At 38.2% G+C, this 21,746-nt stretch overlaps 1 protein-coding gene across 4 annotated transcripts; it reads left to right on the top strand.

Annotated features, from left to right (window-relative positions):
• The first annotated feature begins 1,987 nt into the window (after positions 1-1,987).
• LOC124257790 (ELAV-like protein 1) lies at positions 1,988-11,888 on the top strand. 4 transcript variants are annotated; one of them, XM_046691931.1, is made up of 3 exons: positions 2,011-2,026; positions 4,443-4,540; positions 8,360-11,888. In XM_046691931.1, the coding sequence occupies exon 3, from the start codon at positions 8,625-8,627 to the stop codon at positions 9,339-9,341; it is 717 nt and encodes a 238-aa protein (XP_046547887.1). In that variant the 5' UTR covers positions 2,011-2,026; positions 4,443-4,540; positions 8,360-8,624; the 3' UTR covers positions 9,342-11,888. The 4 variants fall into 4 exon arrangements, with proteins under 4 accessions (XP_046547886.1, XP_046547888.1, XP_046547887.1 ...); XM_046691930.1 differs by lacking the exon at positions 4,443-4,540 and having other exon boundaries at positions 1,988-2,026; positions 8,295-11,888; XM_046691932.1 differs by lacking the exon at positions 4,443-4,540 and having other exon boundaries at positions 2,008-2,026.
• The last annotated feature ends 9,858 nt before the right edge of the window (positions 11,889-21,746 follow it).

Here is a 21,746-nt window from a genome sequence, read left to right on the forward strand (position 1 = left end):
GTTTGGTTTTACGCCGCTTTTAGCAATATTCCAGCAACATCACGGCGGGGGACACCAGAAATGGGCTTCACACCTTGTACCCATGTGGGGACTCGAATGCGGGTCTTCGGCGTGACGAGCCAACGCTTTAACCACTAGGCTACCCCACCGCCCCTGACATGTAACATTCTTCGTAGACTGACATGTAGTCTCTGAACTCAACATATTTTACAGAAAAAAACTGTTCGTAAAAGATAATCATAAACTATAAGGAAAAGGAGTCCAGAAACTTTCTTTAATTTCAGAAACTGTAGAAATCTAGACTTGACACATATTCTACACTTGCAAGGGCTTTCTTGGATATGTTTGCTTCGGGGCCTGTATGACAGACTCCATTCTTTGTTACTAGTCAACTCTTTGACAAACGATGGTATTGTTCTGTAAACCCATTGTCATAATTTTAAGCTTGGTTAACGGTGTAAGCGTATACACAGAAGCCTCGTTCTGGTTTCTGGTCCTCGAAGCAAAAAGGACAAATTGGAACCTGTTTGGATTGACGGACAGGAAGTAGAAACAGTAGAAGAGTACAAATATCTGGGTACTATCATTGATAATAAACTTTCATGGAAATCAAATTCACATCGTGTACATGGGAAAGGACAACAGATCCGAGGCTTTTCTTTCTGCGAAAATTGTTATCTTTTAATGTAGACACTACTATCTTGAAATTATTCTACCGAACATTCATCATAGTAGTTTCTGCTTTCATGCGTGGTATGGCAATCTTCCTCTTACACAGAAAAACAAAATTGACAAAACTGTAAACATATCCAGCATTTTTTTATTTTCATTTATTTATTTGTTATTTTATTTTATTTATTTTTTGCGGCTTCTATTTCAAACCTTTTCCCTTTCAGTTTGAGTCAAGATTTAAAAAGAAAGCTCTGGCCATTCAATCGGATCCGTCACACTGTTTGATTGAATATTATGAATTCCTGCCTTCTGGCTGTCGTTTCAAAATCATGTATTACAAAGCTAATCGAACGTCATCTATCCCATACAGCGTAAAACTTCCTCCACAATTGTGATAGTGAGATCAATGATGTGGCATGCGTGATTATTATATTAGGTACTTTGATTATGATTCATCATTATATTGTATATTGCGGGACAATAGGTTTATCCCATCTCAAAAGTATCTTATCTTTTATGAGATAAAATATGAAGTTGTTATCCGTAAGTTTGTAATCTTTGTCATGTAACTGTATCACTGCTCATGATGTTTAGGGAGAAGCATGTAATTTGTGAACCCCAACCCCCGCCCACCACCACCACCACCAACTAATTGTATGTGCAAAGTTGCTAGGTAACACACTCACACACACCGCGTGTCATGTACAAATCACTAGTCGTGAGTACATGCACACCCGTTCTCTTGTCCAATTGATGAAAACTGCACTTTGTGCCTTTGATACACATGGTGCTGTAAAGGTGGGATTGTATTAAATTACAATTGTTTGCTGTACTGCTATTTTCACTTTTCTATTTTAAAATTACTTACGTCTGTACAGTTATTGTGTTTCTATAAAAACTCAGAATATTTTATCAGTTTTTCCAAAGGTGCGATTTGAAATATGACTTCAAGAAACTCTTATATGAAGAAACATCTGGACTCTGTGTCAAGCATTCATCACCAGACTCAAATGTAATTATTGTCCTGTGTTAAGTATTGTTTACCATCTATAATCTTGATTTAACTGGCTCGTTTGTAATGTTTTGCCATTGTGAGTTTTTGTTTTATTTTATAAATGTAGAGTGAAGTTCTGTGTTGTGTATCGTGTAGTAACACGACCGGTTAATAAATCTGAATAAAGCATAACTAAATAATCAACAATAATGGGTTAAACGTATAACGAATCCCCCGCCTTGCATTAAATTCCAGTTAGCGACAAGCCCAGGAATGTAATTACGAAAGAGTTACTTCCCTTCAAACACAACTATGCAACCACGCACATGCGCATTTCAAATCCGCCATTTCCCCTGGCAGGTGCGTAAAATATAGATTGTGTGAAATCAGTTGGATGAGTAATGTTTAATATGCGAAATTGCATGTTCATCATGTGAGAAATGTTTTAAAGATGGATCACTACATATATAAAACAGAATAGGTTGTAGAGACAGTTCTTATATTTGTAATTAAACACGTTTTATCAACTACCGGTGCATTCGAGTTCCCACCCACGTGCGAATATTTAGCAGTGGATATGATAATGTCCTTTTCACGAGTATGTGAAAGAAACATACTTCGCTTTATCATGTGAGAAGTGACACAGCAGTATTATGTTTAACGGACTTAATTTGATTGTTTTTATGCAGTTACAAAGTATATGGTTGATACAGGACTAGGACTAACCAACGAAACGGTTTTCTTATGTATGTTCAATATTTTTAATAACAGTTTGAAATTAAAACATAGTCCCCCACACGTTGTAAGATACCCATTATTGCAGCTTACCTTCCACGAAGCGAAACGGATATGGACTAAGAAATATTCATGTGTCACTGTCGATGATAAGGTGCCATCTGAAATTTTATCAAAGCTAAAGATAGCATACTGAGCGATACAAACGTGTATGTACTATGGTAGTTGTAAATATTAGTATTTGAAGACTTGATGTAATGGGAAATTTTGGAAAACTTAAAAAAAATAATATTTTTAATGTGTGGGATGTTTTAGATTTCTACAATTTGTTTTGACACTGTTCACAAACAGTTTTCAAATAAGCCTGGGTTCTTCAGTCGTTGCCAGTCATGTAATATGCTTTGTGCATTCACGTAACACGTGTTCTAGTGTATGTGTTCTCGTATAAGTGCTGAGAAAAGATGCTGTGAATGAGGCCACTGGTAGCTGTTGCTGTAGCCACAGTGGTAGCGCACATAAAGACACTCTGTCCAGTCATGGGCTAAATATTCTATTCAGTTGCGACTATACCCAAAGAAATTAATAAGAAATTAATATTAGTAAATAAATTGAGATTCCTATTAATGAAATATAAATAAAAGAATGGCAAGTAAAAGAAATGAAGGTTAAGTGACATATCCTGATAGGAGGACTACTAGACAAACAGACCACTAGAAAAGTATATTTGGGAGATCATATTTTCTGTAACAGTGTCGTCCGATCTCTGAAACTTTTAGTAATATTAAAGTAAAGTCATGGCAGGGGACATCAGGAATGGGCTTCATACATTGTACCCATGGGAGAAATCAAACGCAGGTCTCTGATGTGATGAGCGAACTCTGTAACCGCTTGGCTACTCCTTTTCTGTAACAAGCATGAGAATCACTATATTGTGATTTAAGTAGGTTATGTTAGACTCTACTGCATGTATTTAAAATAACTCGAATAACATCTGTTTTGTCACTTTGAAAAACCCTACAATGGATGGATATGGCTCATATGAAAGAAAAGCAGTGCTCTGTTCTGTGAAAATAACTTTGTGCAAAGAATGACGTAACCTTTGGTCCCATACTCCGATAGTCCAAGGTTATAAGATTCTGGAAGAAACCTTTATGAACGGGGGCCATATGCCTGGAGTCATTATTCGCTGTCAGGTTTATGGCATGTTAGTTTTCCACAATGAGCTAACAGTAAATGAAAGATTGTGAGGTCAAATGCATGCAAGTGAATAAATTGCTTTCACAGTTTGTTTTTTTAGGTGCGCTCACATTTGTATAGACATTTCAGTCCTGCCTATTCATAAAGTCAAGTAGGTATTTACAGAATGTAATAGGTGCCACTCCTTGCAACTGAACAGAATTGTGTAGTTTTTCATTTCTGTACACCAGCAGTATACACGTTTGCAATCTAGATGTATAGTATTACCAGAATAAGAATGAAATAATTTTCTGATATTTGAACATTATTATTATTATTCATACTGATTGGTCATTTGAGATCATGACGACACAGTGCTTCAATAATAAGAAAAATATGATGGCATCCATTGTTCATGATGTCACAATTTGATTGTTATGTCATCTGAACAGAAAGGTGCCTTTTTGTGAAGTTTTTCTTCAGGGTTGAATTTTAGATATTCCTTTTTATTGTCTCGTGAAATAATATGCTATAAAGTCAGAATTACTGATTATCTGTCTTTTTTGTGATTGAACGTGGTATGTTTCTGTAAGTTATGACTCAGAAGTAACACAATTCATTCACTAGCGAGGGAGAATCTGTATTTTCCGATATCTTCTTGATTATTCTCTAAATATCCCCATTCACATATATTTATAACTGATGAAAATGTTACTTTTGTTTTATGATCGATTGAATTGTTTTCAAGTTCATTCCCCATTTTTTACATGTATGTGATACTTTGATCCTTTGTTCACTATACTTCAGTACTGCATGTGAATTTTTTTGTGTAGTGTGTTTCATCATCCTTTTGTTTCTCCATCAGATATTTTTTTCCTCAATCACTTGGGGATCTTACAACTCGGTATCTCAGATTCAGACATAATTCAGAGCTTTTTTTTGCCGTCCAAATAGGAGGATAAGGTAATTGGTGATGAATTTTCTTTTTTCTTTGTTTTTTTCTTTCTTGATGTATGTTACATTTTTATTTCTCAACAGATTCAAAATCAGTTGAGATATTTTCATTTTTCAGGTGACATGGGCAAATATTACCTAATCAGGCTGGTCGCGTAGCATAGAGTTTGTTTAAAAAAGAAGTAATTCACTAAAGATATAAATAGGAAGTATAATTATAAGACCCCATTTCCTTGAGTATAGACTGAGATAAAACAAATTGGGATAAGAGCATCTAGAAACAATTTTGGTTGTGTCTTCATTGGCTGTTGGTCTTCGGTTAAACGTAAGGGTGAAACAGTACGCTCATACCACGGTACAGTACGTATTGCGGTACAAGACCCTCGGTTTGGTATATGAGAACTTTCTTCTGGGGGAAATAGCGTCCGTCTAGCAAAAAATTAATAGATTTTGACAAAATGATTTGATTTTTAGACATTTTAGACAAGGTTTAAAATGGTTAAAAAACATGGTACGAAAACCGAAGATACCAAATTTTTTAATTGCATTACGGTATACCAACGAACCGAAGGCCAAATCCTGTGATTCTACTAATACATCAGTATATTGTTTCACCCCTAGTTAAACACATTGATAGTTACAATACAAGTAGCATGCAGAAACTTTCTGACTTCAGCTTATTATCTTGTAAATGCCTAACAATTTTTGAGTAAAAAATTTCCAGGGCCATGTTGGCTTGCTGTCAAATACACTAACTACATACTTTAAGCACTTGAGAGAAAATTTTGCAGAAGATTGGCTGAGGAATAGTCATGAGAGTTATCCATTGCATTTGCAGCTTATCAAGCCAAAAAATGTGAACAAGGCTCAGTAATGCCCGCAACCGTGACTCTTAATTTCAGCTGAACAAACAATGAGTAATTCTGACAGTTAATTAGCTGATGTTTGGAGTCACTTTCAGGGTTATTGGTGATCTTTGCTCATATTTTTTGGCTTGTTTTATGTGAGTTCTTTCAGTTTCATATATTTCTGAAAATAGTGTTAGTTTAAACAACTAGCAGAGTAGACGTCAGCATTTTTAAAATCATATTTACTTGACCAGAATTTAGGTTTATTGCATTGTTTATAAATTTAATATAACTGTTTGCAAATATTTCATGAAAAATGCAGATATGCAGGAATTACGGGCTATAGCCATGTTTTTGAGTGTGGCATCTTTGCTGTGAAATTGTTTGAATCCATTCTGAAAATAGAAAAAAAACATACCAATTTTCAGCCTGATTGCTGTGATACAATACAGTAATACAGTAACAATCAGTCCACTCGTTTACACCAATCATCTGACAAAGATGCACCCCTTCACAATAATGACCCAACCAGTTGTGACACGGTCACGCAATTCATTAGTATTCACTTATCAGGTCAAGCTGAACCAGCTGTAGTGATGAAGCCATGTGTAAGACCATGTGTTGTGTCTCAGCGTGCTGGACCAGTTGAGCTCAATCCCTCATAGTTTTCTTCATACACGTTTTCTGTTGAAGTCACAATGTTTTTAGTGACTACACAAATAGCACATACTAATATCGTGAGTTGGGGCTTTGGCATGGGTCTGCAAGATTTGTACACAATTCTAATATGTGGTTGGTTTGTTGTTGAACACCGCGCTCAGCAATATTCCAGCTATATGGCGGCGGTTTAAATAACTGAGTCTGGATCAGACAATCATGTGATCAACAGCATGAGCATCAATCTACACAATTGGAATATAGGGACATGTGTCAACCAAGTCAGTGAGTCCCGATCCCGTTAGTTGCCTCTTACAACAAGCATGGGTTACGGAAGACCAATTCTAACCCGGATCTTCACGGGTTTTAAACTTTATTCTAATGTGTAAAAATACTTAAATGTTAAAGAATTTTTGAATTTGGAAGTAATTATTTTGTTTAAAACCAAGGAATTTTCATAATATACTGAACAACATTAGAAACGCACCACACTAAAATGCACCGACGATGCTCAGATATCAGGGATACATTTCAGTCGGACGGGGGATATATGGGTGGTGCATTTCTAATGTTGTTCAGTATATGCTACTCAAAAGAATAAGACTTTTCTTCAGTATTGCTATGGTTGTCTGTAATACAAAAGAATGTGTTCTTAAGTTATTTTGGGTAGTATATTTAACTTTAGAATGGCTAAATTTAACGCTTCAAGCGTTCACTATTTTGTGAAATTTTTGTTAGCATGTTCAGTGAATGTTAAAATTGTGTTCTATCTGTAACTACATTTCTTAACTACATTTGGCACCTGGGGTTTAGTGCTTAACTACATTTTGCACCGATTGTTTGGTTAAGAGCTCTAATATCATGAATATTAGATTTTGTTTTGCTAGCCACATTTAGAATGTTTGGATTATTATCAATCTCTTTTTTCGTATTGTAGTATTTTCTTTTTCTTTCATTCAAACTTTGTGTTCTAAATGGTACTGTCATTAAATGAACAGGGATTTACTATGGAGATGAATATTTGGTCAAAGGTCTGTTGTAAATTCGTTCATAATTGCTTTAAGTAAAACATGTCAAAATCATGTTAGGGAATTTCCAAAGCAGTCGATTTTTGCCCCATTTTTGCATGAACCAAACAATTGTACTAGTTGTTGTATAAAAAGGTGACATTTATCCTGAATCTGAACATGAACACATTTTCCCCTTTAATGCAACTGATTTTTTTTTTTTTGGTCAAACTAAGGCCGGACATAAAAAATCCCCTTGTGGTTTACTGGCTCAATTCAGTGCTTCCAACCCTATTTCCTTTTCAATAGTTTTAAGACCCAGTCAGTGACAGTATATACTTTGATGCCATTTTTTTGTTAAGCCCCTGTGCATAGACAGTTCCTCTTAACTTGCCATGTAAGAGTATTTCCATCTTAGTACAGCTGAGAAACCATTGTCCTACCAAAATTATGGAGTGAAAAACAACAATGACTAAGGGACCGTTCATAATTTATGGCTAGGGGGGGTGATGATGATTTTTATGGAGAAGCATGTACAATGTGAATGACACCACCCTAAAATTTATGTACAAAATAAGTGCCCCCCCCCCCTTCTCATGTCATGTACAAAATCAATGACCACCCCTCCCCTTCCCATAATTTATAAGCTTAGTTTTAAACATATTTTTATGTACAAAATTGCAGGGAAAAACACACACACACACACACCACACCACACCACACCATACGGAACAAAATGGGTGACCCCCCTTAAAATCATCATCACACACACACACACACACACCTAGCCATAAATTATGAACGGTCCCTAACGTAACAACTGTATTAACCCGAATTGGAAAATAATTTAACCTACCTACCCTAATTTTGGAACAGCTGTACGTAACCACAACATTTTGTCTGTGTGGCCTAATACCCCAAATGGTAAACATTTGCACCATGGATCCTATTGAAATCTATTTTAAAATTTTAAGCCAGTACTTTTGGGTGTCCATATCCATTGTTTGGGGAATTTAATTCTTCATTTTTCTTTCAGTGCACTTTTCTCTCTGCACTTTTCTCGACACTGTTTCCTTGTAAGGGTTCACAATCTTCCAGGGGCTTTCACAACTGTATTTCTGATTTTATTTATTAATGTACTAAAATCAATGTTGTGCCGATAAAATCTGATTGAATCACCAGGGAACAGGTCAGAAAAATGATTAATTTTCATGAATATTCTACTGAAAACGTTTGTTTTCTGTTTACCAGGTATCGCTACATTGAATTTTTTTCCTTTTTTTTTCATTTTTCCTCTTCACTATGGCCTCTGGAAGACGTCAGGTTGTCTGTCTGAAGACCCTCTCGGCTAACTATCACAATGGCAGACAACTCCAACCACGAACCTTATCATCAACTACCTGCCACAAACCTTATCAGGACGAAGAGTTTGGTCCATGTTCCTAAGTATTGGTCCTATCAAGTCCTGCAAGATCGTCCGTGACAAGTCATCTGGGTACAGCTACGGTTTTGGCTTTGTCGATCTACTGAAGATGAAGATGATGCGCATAACGTGCAATTAAGACATTGAATGGGCTGCAGATGCAAAATAAAAAGATCAAAGTTGCTTTGGCCCGACATGGAGGTGATGCCATCAAGGGGGCGAACCTGTACGTGCGGAATCTCCCCAGGGAGTGGAGAGAGGAGGAGGTTCATTCTTACTTCCAGCCTTACGGCAAAATCATCCAGACACGAGTTCTGGTTGACCCCAATACAGGTGTGTCCAAAAGGGTAGGCTTTGTTCTGTATGACACAAGATCAGAGGCAGAAGCAGCATGTAGTGCCCTGGGAGGAAAGAACCCACCTGGTTCAAATGAGGCCTTACTTGTAAAATTTGCTGATGATAACGCAAAGAAGCTCCGCCCACCTCCCGGGTACCAGCATGGTCCTCAGCATCATTCTGCCGGCTACAGCAATCGATTTCCCTCCCCCGGACCCATGCGCAACCAACGGAACCGTTTCCACTTCAACCCCATGGGTCAAGCTCATCCAGGACAAGGCCCTTACAACCAGCCCGGGGGTCATATCCTGTTTGTGTACAACATTGGAACTGATGCTGATGAGAAGCTGTTGTGGCAGTTGTTTGCCCCGTGTGGCACCGTGCAAAAGGTTAACGTTATAATGGACACAGGGAAAGGTTGTTGCAAGGGCTATGGGTTTGTTACTATGACAAACTACGAGGAGGCTGAGTACGCCATTGAGTGCTACAACGGTTACTGGCTCAAGGGTCGTCAGCTGCAGGTGTCCTTCAAGAACTAAGTGACCGGTCTCCTGATGGTCAAATAGCTTTACCTACCATGCATAAAGATGTGCTGTTACTTCGCTGTTACTCTTATGTTTTGGACAATCAATCACGCCAAATGTAAACATGTAAGATGATTTTGCTTGTGACCTGAATCATATTCAATGTGTAATACTGTATTCAATATATTAAGCGTCAGTGGATAAGGAGTCGTATTCATTGGGTGGATGCTCGATAAAGACAGTCATAATCATTTGTTAATGCTACGTGGTTTGAGTATTTTGCTGTATGATGGTAATAAATAGTTTGGTGAGTGTTATTTGAACACGTTCAAAGGACTAGCTTGTTAGTGGGGCAATGGGGTAGCCTTGTGGGTAAAGCATTCCCTCGTCACGCCAAGGTTCCAGGTTCGATTCCCAACATGGGTACAGTATGTGAAGCTCATTTCAGGTGTCGCCTGCAATGATATTGTTGGAATATTGCTAAAAGCAACATGAAATTAGACTCGCTCATCCACTGGATGGTTATAGTGTTCGATTAACAGGTTCGATTCCGATCTCATGCCCACCTTTATTCTTCATGTCTGATGAGAAATGATAAGCCGTTTCCTTATCTCAATATTCCCCTCTTCTGTAAATACACACCTTCGTGTGACTAAAAAAAAAGAATACTCTTGGTCTTTCACCCTCGTGGAATAACAAGGTCAGCTTGATCTTTCTTCATCTGCATCTATTAAAAAATTGTTGACGAAGAATTTTACTCTTATGTACGTCATAGGTGCAGTGGGGTAGCCTGAGGGTTAACAGATGAAGATTCAGGTTCGATTCCCCACATGGGTACAATGTGTGAAGGCCATTTCTGGTGTCCCTCACCCAGATATTGCTGGAATATTACTAAAAGGGGCATAAAACAATATTATCTACGACATAAATTGATAGATATATAGGCTATTACTAAGTGATCGAAATCTAGTTTCTTTGCCCACCCACTCTTCTGGTTACAGTGAGAAACACAGAAATAAAATACAGATGGCCTAATATTGCTGAAATACATTAAAGGAATGAAGCTCCACCCATAATTTGCTAGAGAAAGGGTATTTGGTAGATCTGGACGATTAGTACATTGAATGCAGTTGAACACAGTATGTGAGTTGAGAGAAACTGTTTCAGTTTTTTTCGTGTTTGTAGCCTCAATTGGAAAATGGTTCCAAGTAATTTTTCTGTTTCATTGTTTCATTGTGTACATGTGGGCATTATCTGGGTTTTTTCCTATCGAGATTAATCAACACTAATCAGTTCAAGATAATCAATTAACCTTATTAGATTTCATTTGAGAGGATACTCCCTGTTATTCTTGATGGACAATAATTCAACTTATTCTGTCCCTTTGTGTTGACTATGTAGAGTGGTATGTGATTTATGGCAGTATTTTGATTCTGTGATTATATTTCTTGTCCCCACTCTTGGTGTTACAGCTTGGCTGCTGTGATTATATTTCTTGTCCCCACTCTTGGTGTTACAGCTTGGCTGCTGCGGTATTAAACATTTGTCTCATCAGTGGTATAAACATGTGGTTTGGAATAGACACACACAAGATAGGGATCCTGATTCTGGGTCGAACAGGTTCTCCCTAAGATGTGTAGTAGCAACTGAGTGGATTGGGACGTGAGGCTGGGGGAATCTTTACTGAATCTTTGCAGGTGTACTTGTAATATTATTTAGTTTTTTTTCGTTAAGAGTACTTTGTTTTTGCGAACCACAACTTATTTTCCTGTCTGTTAGTGTGTGCAAGGGATGTGAGAGTAAACATTAAGCCTGACACGACATTCCACTCTACAGGATGTTAAGGGGTGGAGAAATATATGTCAAAAAAGTTTTAACATTCTGACTTCTTTACAGCTAACATATCCAAAAATCAGTTCTGTGCACTTAACAGCAGTGACAGTGTTTTAGTGACTTTTTAAAACTGTTTAAACACTGATTCGTTTTGGGATTGTCATGGAAACAGATATGACAGGCAACAGAGTTGTTCTTTTTAATCCTGTCCAGGTAGACTACTTTGGTGTTACAATAAATTAATAATTATGGATGTTTGACTTGGAAATACTTCTCCACTCCTTTAGATATTAACATGTTTTATCTGAACAACCGTTCCAGTAAGCTTTAAGCACAACCCACTCACTCCATTGGGCATTAATGCTGTGTTATCAATGAAATACTGTTCATATAGGCTTAAAGCACAACCTGTTGTACGCTGAGTCTTGAATAAGCAATACATGTCCAGTTAACTTGTCTTACAAATGATCAGGAGCAGAAGGTTATGAATGTGATAATAACCTGAGATGCCTTTCGTAAGTGGCATAGTGATCTAAGCTTCTCTGTAAGTAACTGATGTCATAATGATAAATGTTGTCCAGGGAGATGTTACTTCTGGAAGTGTCAGTTGGATGCATTATTTGAAGCGCTTGGAGAGTGAAAAATATTAAAATGAAACGTTCACATTGTATATCGAGTTTACCCTCTGCTGACTTTCCAATAAAGACACGAGTATTAATGCAGACTAAACTTCGTGTTTTGTGTTGTTGTCGTAGTTTAGACCCTGTTAATGGTTAAAGCGTTCGCTTGTCACGCGGCACCGACCTGGGTTCGATTCCCCACATGGGTACAATGTGTGTAACCCATTACAGGTGTCTCCTGCCGTGATCGTGCTGGAATATTGCTAAAAGCGGGCGTAAAACTAAACTCACTCACTTGCTCACTCACTTAGACACTGGGAATTTTTTTGGGTGTTATTTGGTATTTTTAATGGAACAGTAATCATGACAATAGTATAAATCATAAAGTGTTTGCCCTGTGCAGGCTGAAATCATCTGTACATGGTCAGATCTGAGGTATGCATGAAGGCTATGCAAGTTAGGCTCTAATCTCACAATAAAGTCTGGCTTTGTGGAGTAGCCCAATGGTTTGTGTTTCCTATCACGCCAAAGGCGCGTGATCGATTCCCCAAATGGGTACAATATGTGAAGCCCATTTCTGGTGTCCCTTGTCATGATGTTGGAACATTGCTTAAAGCGGAGTAAAACCAAACTCACCATAAAATCTAGATGTTTATGCCTAGTAGATGTGGGGCCAACGCTACCCACTACTTAATGCAGATGGGGAGGCGGGGGAAGAGCATCCCTTCTTTTGAGTTAAGAACTGATGTAAACTATCAAATTTGTTTAATCACATCTAAACATGGTTAGTTTTTTTCACACTCAACTTGAGATCGTGTTAAATATATAGTGGTCAAACTAAGTTAGGGATATTGGTATTTTTATGATTTATATTTTATCAGTGTGTCAATGAATAAAAAGATCATTTGTTCATAATTTCAAAATTTACATATATCCCTAACTATTTTTGTCCAGTATAGAACGTCAGTGCAGAAGAATATCCTGTCTTGGCTATTTCGGAAACAAGTCCGTTTAGTGTAAGGAAATAGCTCTACTAGTAGCATCTGCCATTCACAAAGTTTGGGACCCGTGAAGATCTAGGGTAGAATAGGCTTCAGCAACCCATGTTTGCCACAAATAAGGCGACTATGCTTGTCGTAAGAGGCGACTAACGGGATCGGGTGGTCAGGCTCGCTGACTTGGTTGACACATGTCGGTTCCCAATTGCGCAGATCGATGCTCATGCTGTTGATCACTGGATTGTCTGGTCCAGACTCGATTACTTACTCAACTGGAATATTGCTGTGTGCGGCCTTAAACAAAAAACACATAACGTGTACTCGGAGGCCTCAGGCGAAGTATTGGACGTTCATATCTGAAGCAACAGTGCTAAGCACACTCGTAAAATGCCTCCGCAACGATGTCTGAATGAACAAACACGCGAAGTGTTGAATAAAGGTGGGGTGAATCCATATCCGGAGTTTTCCGAATATTTGGCAAATCGAAAGGTATGATTTCTTGACCTGCGACAAGTACTGTCAAACGGGTGAGATTGTAATGAAACTTAAAATAGCCGGAGTAAAAACCGACACCCAGACTAAGATTATCATTACCTTAGTGCAGGACGCAATAGATTCAAATCTGTTACTGTCAGTAGAGAATTTCGTATAATGACCGGAAGACGCATCTCACTTCTACCGTTTTGAACCGGTTCTATCTCAAGGATGCGGGGCGTTGGGGTAGCCTGGTGGATAAAGCGTCCGCTCGTCACGCGGAAGACCTAGGTTCAATGCTCCACATGAATACATTGTGTGAAACCCAGGGGTGGAAATAACCGATTGCCCGACGCCCGAGTCCAGTGTTTTTTTCTGTCGGGCAAGCATATTTGTCTATCACACTGTACCGGTGTCGTGTTGACTTTCCAATCTTAATTATGTTGTTTATTTAATAAATCAACAAGAAAATCGGCCAGTATAGTGGAAAAATTATCAGGGCAAGTGATTTTACTTGTGCCACAGTACCGGAGTACACTAGCAATTTTAAAGTTATTTCCAGCCCAGAAGCCTATTTCTGGTGTCATGATATTGCTGGAAAAGCGGCGTAAAACTAAATTCATTCACTCACTGTATGATTGTGGTCCAACGCCTCACTAAGTTGTACTGTCAGCTAACCGACGGTGATCAGGAAAGGCGTGAAACGATTTTTGTTTCCCGGAGCTTTACTGTGTACATTTGTGATAACTTCTATGTAATGTTCAAACATGAATTAAGTGGGGGCTAAAGTATCCTCCCAAAACTTCCACATCCCAAGGGGCGGTGGGGTAGCCTGATGGTTAAAGCGTTGGCTCGTCACGCCGAAGACCCAGGTTCGATTCCCCTCATGGGCACAATGTGTGAAACCCATTTCTGGTGTCCCCCGTCGTGATATTGCCTGAAAATTGCTAAAAGCGACGTAAAACCCAACTCACTCCACAACCCAAAACTTCCACAGCTTATAACAACAACATTTCAGATTGACTGCACACACTTTAGCATACTGATTACCCCAGTCTGTGATGGTTTAACCCATTAATCAATAGTGAATTCAAACACTCACTTAATAATAAATCATATATTTTATTAAGGCAGGGTTATTAACAAAAATACATATCTTTTGTAGTGATTCAAGCGTCCGCTCATCACGCCGAAGACCCGGGTTCGATTCCCCACATGGGTACATGTATGAAGCCCATTTCTGGTGTCCCCCGCCGTGATGTTGCTGGAATATTGCTAAAAGCGGCGTTCACAATACGCAACCTATCATCCTATCGCCCTTGTTACCTGCTTAACAGCACCGCCTCCGGAGAGCGGAAGGTCGCGGGTTCGATCCCCGACCGCGTCATACCATAAGACGTTAAAATATGGTACTTGTTGGTCCCTGCCTGGCACTCGGCATTAATGGGTACAATAAGGCTCAGAGTCAGTATAATGTGTCTGAGTTGGGTATTCATGCTTAACTGCGGCATGGTATCTCAGTGGGCTAGCACTTTAAAACCTGCGTAAGTCTGGGCTAGTACAAGCAGCCGCACATACACATACACACGCATGCACGTCGTCATATGAGCGAAATATTCTCATGTACGACGTAAAACCCAATTTCACCTCACCTGCTGAACAGTGTCGGGTATATAGTGATGCTTAGACAGTGTCATATTCTATATTCAAAGCGCAATGAAGGCAACACTGATACAAGGACACTTATTGACACTCAATGTATAGTTGCCCCAACTGAGCTACGTTGAGATTCATCTGTCTTGGCGGGTTTTTTTCTGTTTAACGCTACACTCTGCAATACTCCAACTACTTGACGAAAACCTCCAAATATCAAGTCTCGACCAGGCAATCCAATGACTGATATTGCAATCAACGATGCTCGAGTTCGCTGACTGATGAGTGAGTTTAGTTTTACGCCGCTCTTACCAATATTCCACGTCACGACAGCGGTCACCAGAAATGGCAGCTCCTTCTGAGGAACCTTTGGGTTTTAGTAACCCATGCTTGTCATAAGATGCGACTAACGGGATCGTTATACTTGATATTATACTTGGTTGAAACATGTTATCGTATCCAAATTGCGTAGATCGATTCTCATGACGTCATTCATTGATTGTCTGGTCCAGAGTCGATTATTTACAAATCGCCATCATATAGCTGGAATACTGCTGAGTGCGGCGTTAAACAACAAACAAACTTCTGCGGATTACAATTTTCTATTTGGCGCGAACCCGTGAAGGTCCGGGTAAGAATATTGATCTCCAGTAACCCATGCTTGTCGTAAGAGGCGACTAACGGGATCGGGTGGTCAGGCTCGCTGACTTGGTTGACACATGTCATCTTATCCCAATTGTGTAGATCGATGTTCATGCTGTTGATCAGTGGATTGTCTGGTCCAGACTCGATTATTTACAGACCGCCGCCATATAGCTGGAATATTGCTGAGTGTGGCGTAAAATTCAACTCACTAACTGACTAGTAACTATTTGGCGCGTTTTGATATGAAGAAAGACCGGGAGCGGTTGTATGACAAGATAGTAAACTGGATGTAGAACAGAAAATCACAAAGGAATTGTTGCTGGCCCTTCGAGAACACCCGGTGTCATTACTGATGATATTAATTTTTAACGAGAACACACATTTTAACTCTTCATTAAACCTCTTTCCACATACACTCGAACACTCTACTACCAGCAATTTGTTTTGGACTGGTCTAAAAATAGCCATCCAATCAAATTGCACGATAAGGCACTCTCCTACAGGCATCCTATAGACCTAAGCTGGGCCCCGTCTCGCATATCGGAATGTACTCGATATAGCCAATATCGAACGTTGGCCTCGAGGTCCGGGAACCATACTATAGACCATTCTTAAATATGCATGACCCGAGGTCAAATCGAAATGGCTTAAACCTCGAAAAGGAAAGATTACTGCTGTGTGCCTTTGCGTTGGAGTGATGCCCGTAAGGATTTTACAGTATCTTTTCACCATATTCCCAAGAATAAGATCATAAGAAGGCAGTGGTTGACGAAAATACGGAGATCCTGGAAAATTATTCATAGTAAGTACAAAATAATTACGGCACATGGCATAGTCTAGATCTGCCGTGAAATGTACAAACTGTTCACTATGCAAGGTTTTAATATTTAGGACACATGTACAATGTGAATGTCGCACACAGACACATTCAACCCCACCCACACACCCACACACACATTGTCATGTTCAAAATCAGTGACCACCCCCTAGTTCATATGTACACAATTGACCCTGCCCCCTGCCTCCCAAAACAAACTGGGAGACACCCCGACCCCCACAAACACCGCACCTAAAAAATCATCATCACACCCCTAGTCATAAATTATGAACGGTCCATTATATTATTTGTTTTAAAGCATATGGACATATGGAGACACTCTTGTCATGATGGCAAGGGAATTTTATTTGCAAATATTCTGTATCAGTGAAATTTGATTGGCTGCAAATCAAAGTAACATTTCAAGTACATGTATATGCAGGACACACACATGCTGTTAAAAAAAATCTTAAATATGTACTTTCAAAATTACTGCATGCTGACCAGTACTTCAGGGATACAGGACATATTACTGGACAATATAATTACAACAACTGACACATATTAAGTGTTTAAATATCCATTTCAGATGCTGCTAATTAAGAGTCAGAGAGCATGTCACCAGCTCAGGAACCTCCCATAAGGAATCTACCACAGTCACCATCTCAGATACAGTAAGAATGTCAGATCGTATTAAGTTAATTTTGCCAACTGACATGGTTTTAAAGAAGTTAATACAACTGAACTTTATTATGCTATGTTATTTACATATAAAAAAATATTGATTGCCCATACTGTCTAAAATATGAAATGATGTTAGCCTCTACTCCTTGATGTATATTTGTAATTTCAGAGATGCTATGTTATTTACATATAAAAATATTGATTGACCATACTGTCTAAAATATGAAATGATGTTAGCCTCTACTCCTTGATGTATATTTGTAATTCCAGAGATATATTTATTTGTTTGTGTGGTCTAAAAGATGAAATAATAGTGATGTATATTTACAATTCCAGCTATATATTACAGATGCTTTACAAAGCAGTGAAGAGAGAGTGATACAGCAGCCACTGACCCCAGTCCTACATAGAACAACTCCATCAAAAATTACATGAACAGGAGAGGCAACTCAAGGAAAAGGTTGACAAAATAGAAACATTGAACAGAAAACTTGAACTTGAAAAGTTTGGACTTTGTAAATTCATGTATGATGATAAAAAATGATTGAACAATTTACAGTATTCCATCATTTCAAACATTGGCACTGATTAGCTGGAACTTTTTCATTTGTTGAATATCTTCCCAGGTTTTGTGAAGTACCTTGCCCAAACAGCACAAGAATTGACAGACATGAATGTAAATGAAATTGTTTCATGCTTTTGTGTTGTGTAAATGATGGATGAAAAAAAGAGACAGCTGTAATACATACACATTGATGGATTTAACTGAATAATAGAAAGGTATTTCATAATGGCATAGTTGTAGATGTAACTCATTTGCTGCTGTTTAATTAATAATTGATGAAAAAGAATGTATTTCATCCTGTTTGAAAAGAGTTAGTTGGGAACCAGAAAAACCAGGTAAGAGATTATGATAATGTGTAAGGGGAGAAAACTATGATAAATTATTAATTGATCCAGCTGTACTTGTTGCCATTCATGTCAGACTAATCTAAAAAGATATTTCTATCAACATAAATATTGCACCCAATATATTTTCAATTTGCATCCTCTGAAAATTTTATTGTTATTCATCAGTGTTACAGTTGGAAGCTATTGTGAATGTGTCTATTGTTATTGGACTTTTAAGACACCATTTCAAAATAAAATTTTATTAACTGCACTCCAGGTGTTCGTTATTTATTTAGGTTAATTGTTTGCTGTAGTGTGAATCCTGTTATGCTAACCTGATAATATGTTCTCCTTAAAAAGGTCTTCAGTTACAGTGGTACAGAATAAATGCACAAGGTGTACAATAAATCAATGTTATGGTATAGTAACACAGTATTGAAAAGTGTTTCAAATATTCCACATGCAGGTATCATAAGTCCATTTAAGTAAAATACCTCCAAATCAGTCACAAAAGAAAAAAAAATCATCCAGTTTTGTCTTGCACATTGTGTCCCACTCATGCTGATTGAAATAAATAGTTTCTACATGATGATGTGGCGATTCGTTTTTCCTCTGCGATTGTAACATGTAGTTACGCGCACATCGCCATCACCAGTAGTCCTGTACAACTGAAAATAAATGCGTGAATAGATACCCTATATCTATAAAACAGAGTCGATAGGGCAAAACATTTCAACAGAAAAAATACTAAACAAATAATTTTCCGTCACATGAATAATACAATTTTGTTTGGTCCAGATCCACTCGAGGAGAGCTATCTTGATCTACATATTACTTATAATCTCGATTATCCAGCTCAAGAATTAACAACACTACTCCCATGTGGAAGCGGATGATTTGAATCCAGGTCAGGAAATACGTTGAGTCTTTTGCTTTGTTCATATGTTGATAAAGTAAACGTGATTGACTTCCCTTGGTAATATTTCCACTATTGTGACTTTAGAGTAGCTTCCCTTCATAAATGCTGCGCAACATGGTAAACTAGTTACCTAGGATATCAATGTTGGTCCAACATATATGACGGACATTTATCGTATATGATCGTGTGTCGTGAAGTACAGTAATTATTCACCCTTCAATCCGTGAATATGCTACAGAAACATTTAAAATTTGTGTAGCCCTTTCCCATTTCTCTGCGATTTCCCTGAACTACATGACAGTTTCGTAATGTACCGTTCAAGGGAAATTTGAAACCAGGAAGTAAACATTGAGATTGGTCGCCATTATGCGATTGTGTCCTTGCCCAATTTAGCCTCGTTTTGGCACAGATATGAATATTCATGAGGCCTCATTAAGAATGGTCTATAGGGGATGTAACATTGTCGTGACAAACATTATGGTGATCTCTCAGTAGCGTACGAGCTTCCCTCCCTGTGTCTTAGTACTTGAGGCGGCATCCGTTTCGACTGGATATCGTGGTTCGTGGAAAAATACATCGAGGCCCGGGCGATTTTAAATGCCAAGGTATCGTTGAAAAGTAAAACTGTTTGTTGAGTTCTAAGACCAGCAACAGAAGTTCAGAACCAGCTTATCGATGCGGAAGGCGGATAAGCCAGACGTCAATTCTTAAAAGAACCTTGAATATGGGTTTTAGGTCTTTGCAGTGAAAACGTACTGATGAATTTCACTTTAAACAAACAAGTAAATCAAATAAAGTGAAATTAAGATTGCAAATCCTCATAAATTTTACCTTGCCATTTGAACATTTAAATTTCAGAATTTTATTCAACTTAGGATAAAAGTTGTTTAACAAACGATCATAGATTCAAATCGCTATTATTGGTTTGTATTACAATGGGGTAAGCGCAGTAGTTGGAACAGTGAAACAAATGCACGTGCGGTACGTAAAGAGCGTTAACTTGGAACAACCCTTGTCGTTCTCGGTGTTTCATGTGATGTGCATACCCCCTTGTAATACAAACCAATAATAGCGATGTGATACTTGACTTGACTCGTGACTATTATTTGTGACATTGAACGCTTCGAGGAGATAAAACTCACAGGAAACATTTGCACTGATTTTCTGGGTGTTGACCATTGTGGGTGTGATGATATCTGATGATATCAGACCTTTTGTCAAGTCGGAATTGAACAAGGAAGACCCGCCTTGTGTGAGTGCTTCATACAGTGTTAAATAGTACGACAGCGTCAGTTTCCTCTCTGCTACTGTGAGATGGGGACTGTGTGTACATCTTCAGCATTGCTGCTCCTCTTCATCCGGGTCTCCTGGGCCATGGAATCAGTGCACATCACGGGGAACTGTTCCGGGGACGCGCCTGGGCGACGGGATGCTCTACAAGTCTTTGGTACCTCCGTGAGTACTGTCTGTCTACATATGGCGAGAGTGAGTGAGTGAGTGAGTGAGTTGGATTTAACGACGTATTTTAGTTCCATTCGGCTTCATTTTGCCCCCTGTTCGTGTTTCTTTACCAAAAGCAGATAATTTTTTCTAAAAGATAATGTACATTCTTGTTAAATAAATCTAAAGCTAAAACCTCCGTGATAATTATAGATGTTTTCGGAAAAATGTATTATTACCGTTAAATTGACAAAAATCTCACACAACGTGAAAAACTGTAGATGAAAGGCACTCTTTGTATTCTTTATGAAACTTCTTGTTTGAGCATAGCGGCTGCATCAGCTTCGTGAAACGCCCTATAATTATTTCGCTGGAGATAGTTTCAGATATGTAATACTTCTGGCCTGAAGTACGTTGTAGAAAGTCTCATCCAGATCTACACAATTGATGTTCTACATTGCTATCTATAATATACATGAAGTTGGTAATTTATGCAAAGAAAACTCACTTAAATGAAAATCATTTGGAAATGAAACAGTAAATATTATTTCATTATATTTGAGTATTATTTGACTACGTCGTGGTGTGTGTTATAAGCTTACGTCAATAGCCTCAGGTCACATTGCATTTTCAAATTAAATACGATCGAGGAAATGTGAACAATACATGGCAAATTCCTGAGCGAAGTTTCGTTTTTAATATGGCACAAGAACGATCTAATGTTGCTGTAGTAGAAATGTATTCGTTATCAAAACATATCATAACGACATCTTAATGATATAGAGTAAAGTTGTTTGTAAGTTAAAGCTCAACAGTTGGAAAAGGAAGGACCGAGATCTGTAGACGTACATTTGTAACGTCTGGCTGCTCTGTATATAAAAACATTAAAAAATATATACATATATATGTCGTGCCCAATTCCCGGAATTGCTCATTCCCCGGGTTTGGGCAACCGCTCTGCCCCATTCCTGGGAACGGGTCAATTCATGATTCAGTTTGCACAATCCCCAAGGAATGTGCGGGGATTAAACGATAATCTAAATGAGAGACATCATGACTAAAGTTTATTCTTACAAAACAGTATCTTGATACAATGTAGCACATCCAAACATTTAGGTAGTTAAAAGTTCAAATATATATAATTTTTATAGCTGAAAGTAATGGTTATTCTAACAAAACAGTACCTTCACACACACACAAACACACACACACACACACACACATATATACATGTATATATATATACATATACACACATAAACACACATATATATATATACACATATATATATATATATATAAAGGCCCCAAGTACAATCGTATTTTCCATGTGCATTGCATAACTGCTATTTCGTGTATTGTGTCCGTTCAAAACTAGGTCGTATCGTCGAAGGTGGACAAACAAACTTTGTATAGGAAACTAGGAGACAGAGAGTTCAGCTTGCG

Source organism: Haliotis rubra, unplaced genomic scaffold, assembly GCF_003918875.1.
Source record: "Haliotis rubra isolate DU_JTF1 unplaced genomic scaffold, ASM391887v1 Scf673, whole genome shotgun sequence".
Taxonomy (NCBI): Eukaryota; Metazoa; Mollusca; class Gastropoda; order Lepetellida; family Haliotidae; genus Haliotis; species Haliotis rubra.